The 17075-nt window shown below is 39.4% G+C and overlaps 1 protein-coding gene across 1 annotated transcript in view; it reads right to left on the reverse strand.

Annotated features, from left to right (window-relative positions):
- Window positions 1-17075, reverse strand: part of rims4 (regulating synaptic membrane exocytosis 4) — a 159616-nt gene that overhangs the window by 49842 nt on the left and 92699 nt on the right. The window contains exon 2 of the mRNA XM_051932596.1: window positions 7145-7283. Within this exon, the coding sequence (XP_051788556.1) occupies window positions 7145-7283 (139 nt within the window). The remainder of the gene's footprint in view (window positions 1-7144; window positions 7284-17075) is intronic.

Consider the following 17075-nt stretch of genomic DNA (forward strand, 5'->3'; position numbering starts at 1 on the left):
CTAAACAGAGAAAACCAAATAAAACATGACAGATGTGCTGGTAGGGAATTGTAGATGACCTGTCTACCGTATCCACCCTGCCGAAACAAAAGACTAAAGTTTTTCTCCTCATATGTCTTTATAACCTATAAAGGCTGTGACCAGTGTCACCATGCCTCATGAATCAAAACAGAAGGTTAATAAATCGTCTTCACACTCTAAAGAATTGGAGACTGATGACATCTTGAAGGATGGTTCTGCCTCGCATTGGTACAATTGTAAAGGTTATAAGAGTTTGTCATGTGAAAAGAGCATTCGGTCGACAGGGGAAAAAAATAAATGTGGACCAAGACACAGGTTCTGGATCAAAGTGTTCGTCAGGTAGTTATTATCTGTGAAGGCCGAGCCCTGGATAATTCTCTGATTATATGAGTAAATATTTAGCAGAAATATTTATTCAACAAGATCAGAATATTTTTTTTACAGAAATTTGCTTAGGTACATAAAGCAGAAATTAAACCAGCAAACTTGCAATTTAAGGTCTGATGTTGTAGTCACTACTGTATACGGCCTTATATTTCCAGGAAGCATTGAACCATATGGCTGGAGTCTGTTGGTTGTTTAACAGTGGGTATGGTGGGCTTAAAAGTGCTTCCATAGCTGAATTAAAAATATTTTTATAAACGTATTTAAAGTCAGTTACAATCAACAGAATCATACCTTTCATGACAAGACCTCAAGTGGTATATGCCTGTGAAATTAATGTCAATATTTAATGCCTCTAGCGGATCGTAATGCACAAACACAAAAAAATAAATAAATAACCCAGACACAGTTTAATGGCCTCATATCAGAGGTTACTGTTAAACTTAATTGCTTCAGGGTGAAGTGGTCTTTTATTCCATTGTCAGCAGAGTAAAGGCAGATTACACGCACTGACAATGCCAAAACTGATTACATAACACACAGCAGCTTATAATTCCTTCAGATCGTCGTTCTGTGGTGAAACGTTTGACATCGGCCCAAGCAACTGTTCACAAAAGGATTTCAGGGTCATTTAACTGAAATAACGGCAAGTGAAGTGGGACAGCATCAGGAACGATGCCGTTGGATTAGCGTGTGACACGTGAGCCTCCCTGTGAGAGATGTGACGTAGGCTGCAGGGGTCACGATTGCAGACCTCCTGTAGCTCTGTGCCTGGAGTCGTCACTCCTTTATAAAACATCTGAGAGATGCAGGAAAGCTTGAATAAACATAAAGAACTATTTCTGCTAGAGAAAGCTTACTTGTATAATGGTGGCACAATGGTTATAACTGCTCTCTTATAGCTCCTGAGTTCAAATGCTGGCCTGAACTCTATGGAGTCTGAATATTTTTCTTGTATTTGTGAGGGCTTTTCTATGGGTACTCTGCTTTTAATCCCACATCACAAAGACATGTGTGTTTGGTTAATTGGTGACTCAATGCCAAGAAAAAGCTGTCAGAGTTGAAGGAATGCACAACAGGTTAATAGTGTGTATCTTTTTTGCCTATGGGTCCCTGAGCAGCATAACACAGGCCTGCTCTTAAGGGACTCTTAAGTGTTTCTAAACAGCAGTAATGGACTGGAATGGCTCTACAATATTTGGAAAAGTAGGTCCAGGGGTGAAAAAATAAATAAAAAATGAAAAACACCTTCCAAGTTTGAGGCCACCCATGCTGTGCATACCCTTCCAAATACAGGCAAAGAAAACCAACACCCAAGTAGGACTCTAAGGGCTCGTTTATACTTCATGGCTGCCACGCGTTCCCAGCGTTCATTTGGCGCATCCTTTGAGCAGGTCCTCAGAAATTAATGCGACGCGTGCGCGAAATGCAGTACCAGCAAAAAGTCGGGGTTGCATTGTGATAAAAGTTGGAATGTGACGTCAGAGTCTCTGTTTACTATCTACATGTGACAGAAAGCCGCTTTGAGGATCCTACGAGATTAATGTGCTTGCTTCGATGTCTGATGAATGGTTTGATGTTATCAAGCAAAATGCCAACATACAAATGTTTTCATGTTGCTTTTATATTCAAGCATCGCATATTCCCCATCGTAATGATGCAATACATTTTAAAAGTTTCACATACCATCTTCTGTGCCATCTGGTTTTTTTCGCACCTTCACAACAGCAAAAAAAGTGGACATTTTGGCTTTAATCTCGAAATGTGCACTTTAATCTCGTAGTTTACTTTATCATCAAAGTAGACCGGCGTAAACGTCATCAATTATTATTATTATTATTATTAAAACCAACGCAGTTGTTAATTGCTAGGTGCTTCTGGGGCTTCCTCCTGACCTGACAGCAGTGGCAAGCAGCAACAGATCACCACACAGAACACATTAAATGTATGATATTCCAACTCTCTGCACATTTAGAATCCTTAGATTTATATTTGATATCAATGAATGAATGGGTGGAGAAGAGTGTCAGGAGTGATTTGTGACAGACGGGTATCAGCAAGAATGAAAGGGAAGGTCTACAGGACAGTAGTGAGACCAGCTATGTTATATGGGTTAGAGACGGTGGCACTGACCAGAAAGCAGGAGACAGAGCTGGAGGTGGCAGAGTTAAAGATGCTAAGATATACATTGAGTGTGACAAGGAGGGACAGGATTAGAAATGAGTACATTAGAAGGTCAGCTCAAGTTGGACGGTTGGGAGACAAAGTCAGTTATATTATATTATATTATATTATATTATATTATATTATATTATATTATATTATATTATATTATATTATATTATCCAACCCGCTATATCCTAACTACAGGGTCACGGGGGTCTTCTGGAGCCAATCCCAGCCAACACAGGACGCAAGGCAAGAAACAAACCCCGGGAAAGGCGCCAGCCCATCGCAGAGAATATTATATTATATTATATTATATTATATTATATTATATTATATTATATTATATTATATTATATTATATTCATCCATCCATTATCCAACTTGCTATATCCTAACTACAGGGTCACGGGGTTTCTGCTGGAGCCAATTATATTATATTATATTATATTATATTATATTATATTATATTATATTATATTATATTATATTATATTATACCAGTAACAGCGCACTGCACGATAATGTGCATTGAATACTCTTGACTTATTCATTCAATTTTTCATACTCTTTCTCTGCACCAGTCTACTTTTGGTAAAAAAAAAAAAAATCAGCATGAACTCTGTCTTCAGGTGGCATTTTACTTTACTGAAATTAATTAGAAGTGAATTCTCCGAAGCACTACAAGCATTTTAAATAGTCCGCTTTTTTTGTATTATTTCAGTATAGCCAGATTACTCAAAAATGTAATAGTTGCTAAAGTGAAATACACTTGACTTGAGCATTCCTGTACGTTTAACATTCATTTGCTCAGAGGTTGATGCGCTTGCTGCTTCGTGATCAGCTCTTCTTTTCTCCACTCTAGCGGCCCGCTTCTTCTGTTCTTTCATTGGCATCTTTTCACATTAAAACTGATTAAGTCAGTGTTTGCGTTGCAATTACTTAATGTATTTTCTTTAATTTTTCACTTATGCTGGTACTTAAGTCTTCAATCTGCCTCAAGAATGATTTAAGATATGAAGAGGTAGGGGAAGTGACGGCGAAGGTGGTAGGGATGAGAACGGCGCCCATACGCTGGCCTCTGCCAAGAGTTGATTCTACAACAAAATAAAATAAATATAAAAGGAGGAATAACCTTGGAGGTCAATCATCACCCCAAAAGCGGATAGTAGACATCACGTAGTATATATGTACCACATTTCAGGTCAATAGTTCATACAGTTTGCAAGCTACAGGTGATTTAAAATCCTGGCTGACAGACAAACGAACAGTCACGGTAGCATATTATATAAGAAGATTGACTAGAAAGTCACAGAGCAACATTTTCTTTTAAACCTCAACTTTTTCTTTGCTGGTAAGGATACTAATAAAATAGCTTATTACAATTTGACAGCAGGTTCACCAAACAATTATTCAAAGTCTATCCCATATAAATATTGTTAAAACTAGAGAAATAAAAATGGTCTGCACATGGTCCTTTGGTACCCACTTATATTAGAGAAGAACAGTCGTGCGTAAAGCCAAGAAAAGTCTAAAGAGAGCTGACAGAGAAGTGGTGTCTTCTAAAAAACCTAAGAGAAAATCATCTATGCGGTAAAGGAATCACCCAGCTGAGAGCTAAGGAGTATGAGTGCACAGCTGGAAGCCAAAGAGTGCATCAAATATAAAGGCCACAACCAGCAGAGATCAGGAGAAGAAGCAATTGAGAAAGAGGCACCCAACAGCGAACTGAAGGACTGAACAGATGGAGAAGGGGTGCATGGTAGGAATTAGCTGAAAAAACTCTGAGGGACAGGAGAGAAGGGAAGAAGGTGGTAGGGCAGGGTGCCAAAATGGGAATGAGAAAGAAAACTGGTGACACCGCCACTGTGTATTTGAAAAGCACAAAAAAAAAACAACTGAGCTCAACAGCACTGGTTAGTTTAAAGCACACAGAATATGAAACCCAAAACTTTGAGTCAGAACCACACATTTTCCTGAAACGTTTAACTTCAGTGAGCTAACAAACACCCTTGGGTGTTATTCTGTTAAATTGCTTCATTTTGAAAGCAGTCCTACAGCACTCTTATTATATACTGCTTAGTCCCCCAAAACAACAACTTGATTATTAAATTAGCAGATGACACCACTGTCCCTGGTCTGGTCCACATTGGCAATGGATCTCCAGTGACCAGATGGTACAATATTTTGTGGGGTCTTGACTTAAAGTTTAGGAACCCCTAACCTATGCTATTCTATTAACGACTGATAAGAAACATGTTATGTATGATGCTTGCGTTTCATTTAAAAATCTCCCAGATGGTTCAAAGGATGACATTGTCAATACTTGTAAACTTAGTGCAGGCAAATTTAAATATCATGGAAGTACAAGGACCTTGGCTTATCACTTAAGAGCAAAATATGCATCATGCCACTGTTAAAAACTCTTAACGTTATTCATCAAAATCTGTCACAGACTACAATCCATGAATCAGCAACTGAAGTTACGTCCATAAATGAAACAAAACTTAAAGTATTAACTACCAATATTTATTGTAAAATGGATCACATCAGACAGCAGAACTCTAAATATACTGTTGTAAGAGCCAAATCTCTTTAGTTAACGTTAATGGTAAATTTACATTAGTTTTTTCTTAATTTGAATGGAATGGAGATTTCACATTGATAATAATAATAATAATAATAATAATAATAATAATTCTTTTAGATAATTGAAGAATCTGGTTTACACCCTGTAAGATAAGGGATTGGCTCTGAGCCCTTTCTTATTTGCAATAATGATGGACAGGTTGACAGACGAGATTAGAGAGGAGTCCTCATGAACTATGATGTTTGCTGATGACATTGTGATCTGTAGCGATATTAGGGAGCAGGTTGAGGAGACCCTGGAGAGGTGGAGAGATATGCTCTAGAGAGGAGAGGAATGAAGGTCAGTAGGAACAAGACAGAATATATGTGTGTAAATGAGAGGGAGGTCAATGGAAAGGTGAGGATGGAGGGATAGAGATGGAGAAGGTGGATGAGTCTAAACACTTGGGATCAACAGTACAGAGTAACAGGGATTGTGGAAGAGAGGTGAAAAAGAGAGTACAGGCAGGGTGGAGTGGGTGGAGAAGAGTGTCAGGAGTGATTTGTAACAGACGGGTATCAGCAAGAGTAAAAGGGAAGGTCTACAGGATGGTAGTGAGACCAGCTATGTTATATGGGTTAGAGACGGTGGCACTAACCAGAAAGCAGGAGACAGAGCTGGAGGTAGCAAAGTTAAAGATGCTAAGATTTGCATTGGGTGTGATGAGGATGGACAGGATTAGAAATGAGGACATTAGAGGGTCAGCTCAAGTTGGACGGTTGGGAGACATAGTCAGAGAGGCGAGATTGCGTTGGTTTGGACATGTGCAGAGGAGAAATGCCGAGTATATTGGGAAAAGGATGTTAAGGATAGAGCTGCCAGGAAAGAGAAAAAGAGGAAGGCCTAAGAGGGGATTTATGGATGTGGTGAGAGAGGACATGCAGATGATGGGTGTAACAGAACAAGATGCAGAGGACAGAAAGATATGGAAGAAGATGATCCGCTGTGGCAACCCCTAACGGGAGCAGCCAAAAGAAGAAGAAGAAGAAGAAGAAGAAGAAGAAGAAGAAGAAGAAGCAAACAAGTTAATGGAATGTTCTTAATGCTCTGATGTGTTTCTTTATTTAGACAATACAATGCTCTCGGATTGTAGTTAGACAGCCAGAAAGAAACATGAAATGATAGACACAAAGACCTGAAGAGCATATAATTTTCAGACCGTTACCGTCATGCATGTACATTACCATTTGTATGGTCCTAGTGTGTGTAACAGAAACCTTAAGAAATGTATCCAGACACTTAAACTTTAACGACACATCATAGACAAGACATTGTCCTTTCTTTTTTGTGTACTGTATTATCAGCATTTCTTCCTTATTTTTGTATGAACTGTTAATTTTGAATGTCACTAAAATTTTTAAAATGAAGACACTTGGACTGTGGAGGTTTTTTTGTGCAACGAGTCATACCAACTGTCGGAATTTCTGGTAGCTACATTTTGAACTATTTTCAAGCATTTGAAAAACCTCAAAAAAACGTAGCTACGACTATAGTTGAAGGTACCGGGCTGAGAAACTTCATTCGTTCAGAGAGGTCTGACAATTCTTACACGTTACCTTCACATAGAACAATTGTGTCGCAGTTTAAGGATTTATAAGAAAGGCACAAGTCTTAGCAGTTTGACCAGCTCAGAATTTGTGTATTCGTCACATTCAAAGGAGACTGATGCATTAATCAAGACAAATCGAGTGAGACATCTTGCAATGAATTATAATTGAACATTTGAATCATTTGTCAGCCCTAATATTTTAATATATTTTTGTATCTCTGTATTATGTGACCAGTACACATATAAACACGTTGTATGTTCTCAGTGCCTATTTTTTTTGATTTTGTGTCATATCTCTTGTATGTAATAAACTTCCTGAGTGGTCTGTCTTGTCATAAATTTCTGTGTAGCTGTATAAATGGCAAACAAAGTACCTTATCATATCTGATACTCACTTTCCTTCAGACCCGTAACTATTCATGCTGTCTTCAATAGACTCATGGCTGGCTTGTCTTACAGTTCGACTGGGCATCTCCACGGCAAGTCCTGTCTCTGTACTTCTCTGAATGCCACTTCGGAGTTTCCGGCCATCTGCTTCTGGGAAAAAATACAGAATTAGTCCACATAATACAAATAGTGCTGAGATATTAGGAGAATATATGGCACCTTTTAAGACAAGAATGGGAGTAAATCAAAAATTAAAACCAATATGAAAATTATGTGGTAACCACAACAGAGAGGTGCTGATGTAATACAACATGTTAGTGATGGCTTATGGGTAGTTTGAACACAAACAGCACAGCGTTCTGCTGTTAGTCTAGATCAGGGTTGGGCAATGTCGGTCCTGGAGAGCCGCAGTGGCTACAGGTTTTTCTTCCAGCCCACCTTCTAAATGAGAAGTCAATTATTGCTGATGAAACACTTATTGCTTAAGTGACATTTTGATGCTTCATTTTAGTGGTCTTGCTCATTAAGGGTCCCCAACCTTAATTACTTATTTCAATCATAAACAGCTGCATTCACTGTTTTAACGGCTCCTTATTAGCAATAAGAGGTAAATGACAAAGCAGCCAGAACTTCTCCATCCAGCTTGTTTCCATTTACATCTGTGTGTGTTCATCATGTACTCTTTGATTTAAAAAAACACTTAATAGAAAAATGTGACAGACTGAAAATTATCTGTTTAAAGCTTCAAATCATTTGGATGGTATCTTTGGAAAGGAAAATATCTACAATATAAGAACCTTGCATTGCAGACTAACAAACCATAAAATTAAATAAGGTCTAAAATTGGCAAGGATTGGTTTCTAATTAAACAAATGGGTTGGAATGAAAACCTGTAGCCACTGCGGCTCTCCAGGACCAACATTGCCCACCCCTGGTCTAGATCAAGCCAAGGTCAAATGAACACGGATGCTACTCTGCGGAATTGCACCTACTACGTTGGTTCAGTACAGCATGACTCCACAAAAAACATTTTGAATGAGTGGAAAGGTTTAAAATGGAAAGAACAAGTGGAACTGATGAAGCTTGATCTGGTAGACTATTAACATTGTTCTCACAAACCAAAATCGATATCGTGAATGCCTTCATCAGATAAGGCCAATGGAGTATGATGTCTGCTGTTGCTGTACATTTGACTCTTCACATGCCATAGTACATGGTGACTTTGGATACAATGAAGTTTGAGTATTATGGGTACCCATACAGCTTGTTGATCTGCACAAGCCCAAATCCTTCTGTGAATTTCAGCAGGTTTCAATCCTTCTGCCCAGAGAAACCTCAGTACAGAATTTTGGTCAGTAATGCTATAATCCAGCAGAAGAGTGTCCATGTTCATTTCACCTTGGCTTCAACGAGACTAATGGCAGACAGCGGCGGTGTTTGTGTTTCGGACTTCCCATAAGCCATCGCAAACGTGTTGCATTGCGTCAGCTTTTATCTGTTGCGCTTACCAAGTAATTTTCTAATTGTCTTCACTTTATGATATACTATCACAAAGGGCCTAAAGATAAAATACAAAGCAAAGCAGATGAAATCTCTCTATTATAAAAAAATCTTGCGACGATACAAGACTTTTTTCCTGCGATGAGACGTGATCTTTTGAAGAGAGACAGAGGGACAGAGAGACACTTTCACTTCCCGCAAGACGGTCAAGTCACGTCATACTTACCACCTTTGGAAGCAAGTCCTGTTATACACATGCAGAGCATGCTAGAGATAATGGAAGTAAGAAAATTCTAAAATCTCACAAAAATGAGAGTAAACATCGCAAACAAATGGAAAATATTACTCTGTGAAATAACGGAACAGCAAAAAGAGATCGAATAGTGTTTGAGGATATCTGGGGGAGAAGAGAGACAAAGGCAGTGAGACACAAGGACAGCTGCTGTACAGGCTTTTAAACGTTCGAAGTGCCACATGAGATGCAGATCACGCAGCATGGCAGCAGCAGCAACTGATCGAGCAAAGAGGAGGTAAAAAAAGTGTATTTGTTTCCCATTGTATCACCGTTTAAGACGGTTTTCAGAGGATCGGCCACGTCTCCTTGGGGTGTAGTGCTGGCAGGGGGTGGAAGGGGTTGGCAAGCGACACGAGCAGAGGGCAAAGCTCCCTAGTATAAATAAAGCACAAGATAACTGGACAATCACTGGTGAAAAATCTATGCACTGAAACAAGCATGCAAGTGTCCTGGTATTGTGGAAGATGAATGTTCTCTTTGTTCCTTTATACTAATCCTTGTCTAAGGAGTTAAGCAGAAGTAAGCTTTAAAAACATGCTTTGCTGAGCAAACAGAAAAAATATTTGTCAAAAGGACTCAAGGTCTAAGCATTCCACACTGAGACTGCCTTATCACGTTTACATCTGAACGCCATAACAAAGGGGCCAAGAAAATCAAGTTGCAAAAGGGGCATTGAAGGGGCTCAAGGATTGTGTAAAATAAAAGTGTCGACTGTTGCATTTCATAATGAATATTAAATCACGCATTCTAGGGGTATAAAAACTTTGCCCCACCCAACAAACAGTTGTTCAGAAGAGCCCTGACGCTGTCATGTAATATTGATTGCCTGCTTTTCTGAAACCTGCTCACTGTGACGATGTGAAAATAAAGCTGCTATATGACCACACCTGCTGTCTTGTCTAAGTGATCGTCTACAGTATCATATTACAAAACTGAATGATAAGATCAACCAGGCCGGGCACAACACTTAGAGCCTCCTGATGCACAAAGTGAAAATTAAATTATTATCAGCAAATAGAGGGATGTGCAAATGAACTATGTGCACAAACTATGCGACTCTTCAATTCCACCCGGGGGGGTAAACGTTAACATTATTCAAAGTTATTGTCTGTTTTTAACCTGCATTTTTATTACTCTTTAATTTAATATTGTTTTTTGTATCAGTATGCTGCTGCTGGAGTATGTGAATTTCCCCTTGGGATTAATAAAGTATCTATCTATCTATCTATCTATCTATCTATCTATCTATCTATCTATCTATCTATCTATCTATCTATCTATCTATCTATCTATCTATCTATCTATCTATCTATCTATCTATCTATCTATCTATCTATCTATCTATCTATCTACCCAGTGTGGCCCATGGTGGTCCAGAGCCCACACCATCATCTATCTATGACACATTTATGCTTTTGACCTTAGAGATTATCATTTACTCTGATCATTTGCTCCATACAGTTTTCCACAAAAAACAAATGTTATATTTGAATATGTAGTAGGATTTCTGAAACATAAAGAGACACCCTATGGGAAGGACCTGGACTCCTCTCTGTCTACATTCGGACAGTGCAGACAAGCGATTAAGAAGACTAAAAGGAGTCAAATTATACAGCAAAGTGTAGAGTGCCGGAGTCACAGGAGGTTATTATTAAGATGTATAACACACTAGTGAGTCCTCATCTGGAGTATTCTATTCCAAAACTAAGAAAGCTATAGCGGCACTAGAGAAAGTCTAGAGAAGAGCGGCTAGGCTGATTGCAGGGCTGCACATCAAGAGTTGAGCCTTTCATTTAAGCAAGCTGAGATTAAGAGGTGATGTGAATGAGCTGTTTAAAATGAAGAAGGGAATGAGTACGGTTACTTCACATACATTGTTCAAGAAGAACACAGAGAAGCAGACAGAAATTTGTTTTGTACAAATATTAGGAAGTTTTTCTTCACACAAAGAGCTGTAGGCATATGGAATAAAGTATCAAGTAGTGCTGCAGATGCTAGACATTGGGCACTTTCAAAACTTGGCTTAAGGGCATTTTTGGAGAAATTTGATGAATAAAATTGATGGACGTTGTTGGGATAAATTGTGTGTTCTCATCAATATTGTTCTGATGTATTAAAAAATGCATTTCTTACATTGCATTGTCACAGACGGCTAGGGTTGTTGTCCGGCCGGGATGCCTCTTCACTGTATGGACTGGGGGAGCAAGCCTGGTCAGGACAGTACCTCCCCAGAACGCTAAATGGCAACCCCCTCCTGGGTTGCAGAGGTGCGTAGGACTCCCGCACGGCTTCATGGGAGCTGGAGTTTGGAGCAGCCCTGTTGGGATCCGTGGGCACCGCCAAGGGGTGCTGTAGCTGCTGCTGAGCCCTACAGAGCAGCTCTTCCACCACACCCAGAAGTGCTGCCGGGTGGGCTATAAACGGAGCCAGCAGCCACTACTCTGGGAGCCAGAGTCGGGAGAAGAGGGACTAAGCTGGCCAGAGAAGAGTGGAGGAGAAAGAAAGAGAAAGTATTGTGATTGTGATTGGGATAGTGCTTATTGGGAATGTGTTGTGCCTGTGAGAACGGGGAAGGAGTTGCCCACAGGTGAAGAAAAAAGAAAATAAAACATTTATTTGTTTAATCAGTGTGCCTCCAGTGTCTGTGTCAGGTTGAGCGCTGGTATAGCGGCTTTTCTCACAGTATCAATGAAGGAAGCAGCAAAGTAAATTGGCTAGGTACTGCTAGGAAGTTATTCGAATCCCGACCTTTCTGGTTAACACAAATGCAACCCCAGCATAACAAAAATAGCTAGAATAAAAATCACTGTCTCTTCTTAAATAATCCCTTTGAGATTCAGTGGCTCATTCAGGTAAATATTAACAATTCTATTAATATTTTGTTATCATTCTGGCTGTACAGAGTCAGAGGTATACTAAATAAATAAGCAAAATCTGTTGGTTGAGATGGAAACCAAAATGGAGAGTCAAAACACATCTTCACCAGGTCCTTCTGTCCTTTCCCAGTTTGCCTGCAGAACATGCATTCTGACTCAGTGGACCACTTTAGACAAAAATCACCATTGTACCTTGAGATAATCTTTATAAGAAGGATAGAACTTCTGTTTAATGTCATTTTCTTGCAGGATATCACCATGAATGTACAGATTTACTGAACTGGCTTAATACATTATTTAAATTTATGAGGGAGCTTGAGCCCGGACCATCAGGGAGAAGGCCAGTGAGTCTCAGGGCCGACTCATGCCTCCATCCACACTCATTCATATAAGTCAACTGAGAGTTGCCAGAGAGAGACACCCACACAGGCAGAGAGAAAGCTTATGGACCCTTCACTGACAATGATCAAGACAAGGTGCAAACACAGCCCACTAGAGCTGCGAGGTCACTATGCTATGGGTATTAGCAACACTTTTTGTGAACATACAGTGTTTAGGAATTCAAGAACCATAAGTTAATCAGTTATTGGTTCTACAGTTTCTTTCTTTCTTTTTCTTTTATTTAAATCTGATTGTTTGAACTATGACCACAAAGTAATTAAGTTCATTCAAACCAGTAGCAGGCTATTAATGGCATAAAATTATTTTGCTCAGTTTTTACCTTTACTTCCAATTCCAAGATAAATACATTTGTTTATTGGTCCAGGGTTTGAACAGCTGGTTTGTCCTTTTAGGTCTTTTGGCTGGATCAGTGACTATGAGAGACAAGGTCCTTAAAGTAAGCTAATTGAAAATAATGGACTGTATGTCATAATCCACAAACATAAGAACTTGGGTCTCAACTGCGTTCTGGTGTGTTTATGCATTTACCTCTGCTGAAATACTCTCACTGTAACCTTAAACTCATTCCAACTTATTCATTGGGTTGAGGCAAATTGTATTAAAAAAGTACATGAACCCACAGGGGTAGAATCCTTATATATTATTTGATAGTATCCGTATGTATGGTGTTCACGTCAATACCCCGTATGTATGGTGTTCGCATCAATACCCCGTACGTATGGTGTTCGCGTCAATACCCCGTACGTATGGTGTTCACGTCAATACCCCGTATGTATAGTGTTCACATTAATACCTCGACTCAATACAAGTTAGAAGCATGAGTAATGACGGCTAGGTATTAACAATGGTCATTGTTTAAATTTTAGCCGATCTCAGATCTAAAATGAGTGACGATCACAACGCAGCCACAACAGCAGCGGCCACGGAAAGGATCAGTAGGAAACGAAGTCACATGACTGACGAGGAACATAGACTTGCTAATGTGACCAGACGTACACAACATGCACAACAAACGATGAGCAGTGTGCGGCTACAAATACTACTAACGCTGAAGGAAATCGTTCAAATCAGACACAAAGGACCGATGAAGAACGTGCGCTACAGAATGCTACTAACACTGAAAGAAATCGTGCCAGCTGTGCACAAGCGACTGAAGAAGCTCAAGCAGCCGCAAATGCAGCATGGGTTGAAAGACATCAAGCAGCCCATGCCTTGCGGCGTGAAAATGCTCAGCAGCACGGCATTGCCATGTGCAGTCACACAGATATTATTGAGGACGAAGTTCCGGAGGACCACCCTGGCGCATTTGACAACCTGTGCAAACATTGCAACTCATTCAACTTCGCCTGTGAGAACAAGCAAGGTGGAGAATACAATTGCTGCCATAAAGGTTGAGTTCGAATGAACCCTTACAGATACCCTGACAGGTTTAACAACCTGTTGACATATTTAGACCCAAACTCCAAGCACTTCTTGGAAAATATCAGAAAGTACAAAAGTGCATTAGCCTGTGCATTAATGGTCACACAAATATCCCTGCCTCCAGGCCATGGTCCATATTGTTACAGAATACATGGCCAAATATACCATCAATCTGGACCCTTGGACCCCGGAGAGGGTGAAACACCAAAATTTGCTCAAATCTATATATTAGAACAAAATCATTTCAGGGACTTCAAATAATAAAAAATAATTCTTTGCAGAGAAAGTATTGATTTCACAAACATAGAATTTATAGCCCGATTCGATCGGGCTCCCAGTCGCTAGTAGCAAGAATAAAAATGTAACTTGATCTAACTGCTTAATCTACATCAAACATTTTACTGTCACCAGTAAGACTGAACACGCTTCCCATTGGAGTAAAACCCATGAAGATGAACTTTATGCAACATAATCTTTTCCATCCCACATACTCCGGTTTAGAGTCACTCTGAGCTGAAGTCTGCTCCAGAACATTGAGATAAGGCCGTAGCCAGTCCTGGGTGGGGAGTGAGTCCTTCACACGGCCAACTCATGTACTCTTGCACATTTCCCCAACTAATGTTACCCTCCCACATCGCTAATACCTGTGCTTAAGGTTAGGTACGATAAAAATTAAATATTTAAGAGGAAAAATACTTTTCTGTTAAATTGCTCCATTATTTGCTTAACCTTTTGTTATGATATGAAATAGATAACATTAATGCAGCTCTAATGGATAGGTTAGTAGTTGATCTTAATGCTACTTCATGGATTCAGAAGATGTTTGGTTGGCTGAAGTGTGTGCACCATATGTGTTGATATGGCTTACTTGTGACAAAAAGTGTAGACAATTCAAAATGGACAATTAAATATATAAGAACCAATAGATCAGAGAGCCAAGAGAGAAACCAAAGAGCAATCATTTCAATAAAACAAAGGGCCAAATGAGGAAGTCAAAATGAGCCAGCAGCCAAACACACTAAGATCATCACGTAATCTATACATACTGTATAAAAGTCAATGTATGTGTGTGTGTGTATCAGTGGCGGGCCGTCAGGGCCTTTAAGGCTTTCTCTGCTGGCCTAAAAAAATATCTGAATCACAAACTGATGTTAATTATATTTTGTCCATGAATACTTATTAAATAATTCCAAATAGTCTGTCCGCTCCATAGCTTTTCCAATGGTTGTGCTGCTTCCAGACATGTATTTTCATATTAAAGCATTTAACCAATCAAATTTCAGCCATCATTTGTTGCCAGGCAGGGTCAAAGTCAAAGAAATCTGCCAGGAGGCCTTCACAATCTGTTCTGCAGGCCCTCTAACACAAAATAAATATCGATTAAACTGTTGCTTCAACCAATCAGATTTTGAGTTGGTGTCACTAGGGCCCTCTAGCAGGCGTACGGCAACGTCACCGTATTCAGACCTGTTGATTGGATAGGATGGTGTAATATAAAAATCTGAATGAGAGCATCATGGGGCAGCTGTACGCATTGGTATGTTTGGCGGTGAGCATTCCCGTGTCCACTGCTTCTGTCGAGCGGACATTTTCAGCCCTAAAGCGAATTAAAACTTATGCCAGAAATACGACAGGGCAGGTTCGACTTTCAGCATTAGCTTCGATGGCGATAGAAAGGGACTTCGTGATGGAACTGAAGCGCACGGATAATCTGTACGACAGAGTAACTGAACTGTTTTTGAGGAAAGAGAGGAGGATGGATTTTGTTTACAAATAATCAGAATTTTTGATGAGTAAAATGTTGCGATTTTCCTAAATAATATTGCAAGTTTATGAGTTATTATTGATGTTTTTTATGTGTGTCGCGGGCTGTAGCTGCAGTAGAAAGGAACTTGTTCACCCCTGGTTTGTCTATTCAATAAGGGCATTTATTGTGCTACAGGAGTTATCTATCTGCGATGCAACAGCTCTTTATACTGTATTTCTGCATATTAAGATGGTTTTTATAACCATAAATTAGTTTTTAAGGGGTGGGTTGATTCAGACGGAGCACTACTGAAGGCCTAAGTGTGAAATGCATGGTTCGCTACTGGTGTGTATGTATGTAGGTATGTTCCAGCATTACTTCCGAATGGCTGGAGCGATTTTCATGAAACTTGGTACACATGTTTCTCATTGGTTGACTAAAAATACTGTAGGGTGAAATACACCCTAACCCATCCCCTTCTGGGTAGGGTGGGGGGTGATCTTGCAGTCCTGTATGCATGTTATCAACCAGCTGACACTCGAACGACCACCAGAGAGTGAACTGGAGGTGACGGTCAGCATTCTTTATGTCTGAGCACCACAAGCGCCCCTGCTGCTTTTGAAATTAAATAGAGTTGGCTCGTGCCGAGTATGGATGATAACATACGTACAAGACCGCAAGACAAGCACATTAGTGAGTCTTCATTGTTTGTTAATTTATTCTTATTTTTAAAGTTGTTTTTTTTAATTATATGTTTCTCAAACAATTAAAAAAAAAACCGTAATTTTCCTCCTGGGAAATTCTGGGTTATTTTAAAAAATCCCAAAAACTGGATGTGGTGCTTGTGTTAATGCCATCTTAAATAGCAACAGCATTTCTGTGACCTTGCAATGATTGCCAGAAAATTGGTGGTGACATAAAGAATCAAGACCACAAAACGAATTACATAAGCAGAATTATGTACCAAACATAAGAAAATAAATATATAAATTCTCAAAAGTAATTGTGATGAGTTCATTATGATTCAAAGGAGAATAATCCCACATACTGTACATTTATATTCTTTTACATTACAACAGCAGACTATTTTAAATTGATGCAGAGGTGTGAGATTTATTACTGACTAAATGTCTGCAAAAGTCTGTGATACTCTAATGGTTATGAAAACTTAATTTACACTTTTCATATTATAGAGGAAAATACAATAGCAGCAGTTTCAATCAGCTTTGGTGGATAAATGGAATTAAGTAAACTATTAGCTTTTTAGATAATAATATTTGTATGTGCGTATGGTTCTCTTACTGTATTTTCTGCTCATATTTATTATTTTTGCACCTCATCCTGTTTTCATCACACACCTCAGAGACTCACAATCTTTTAAATGGGCAAAGTTCAGAAACGCTCCTCAAAAACTGATGGCAGAGGGCAAAGCCCAAAAACTAGACAAAAAGAGCTCTTAGTATGACCTTGTAATGCTGATTTCACTCCTCGACCATACCAACATCATCTCAAAACTTCCCTTTGGCACATCTCCTGTCTGAGGCTCTTCTTACCTCTCCCTATGCAGGTGGCTCTGTTCCAGAAAAAGATTCAAATGCCTGGACAGATCAATGACTTCCTGCAAGACAACATTTTAAACCTAAGCCATCGTGAAAGGCAAACTAAGAGGAGTAGCAGGGTGGTGAAGCTGCCCCACT

The sequence above is a fragment of the Erpetoichthys calabaricus genome, chromosome 10, assembly GCF_900747795.2.
Source record: "Erpetoichthys calabaricus chromosome 10, fErpCal1.3, whole genome shotgun sequence".
Lineage (NCBI taxonomy): Eukaryota > Metazoa > Chordata > Cladistia > Polypteriformes > Polypteridae > Erpetoichthys > Erpetoichthys calabaricus.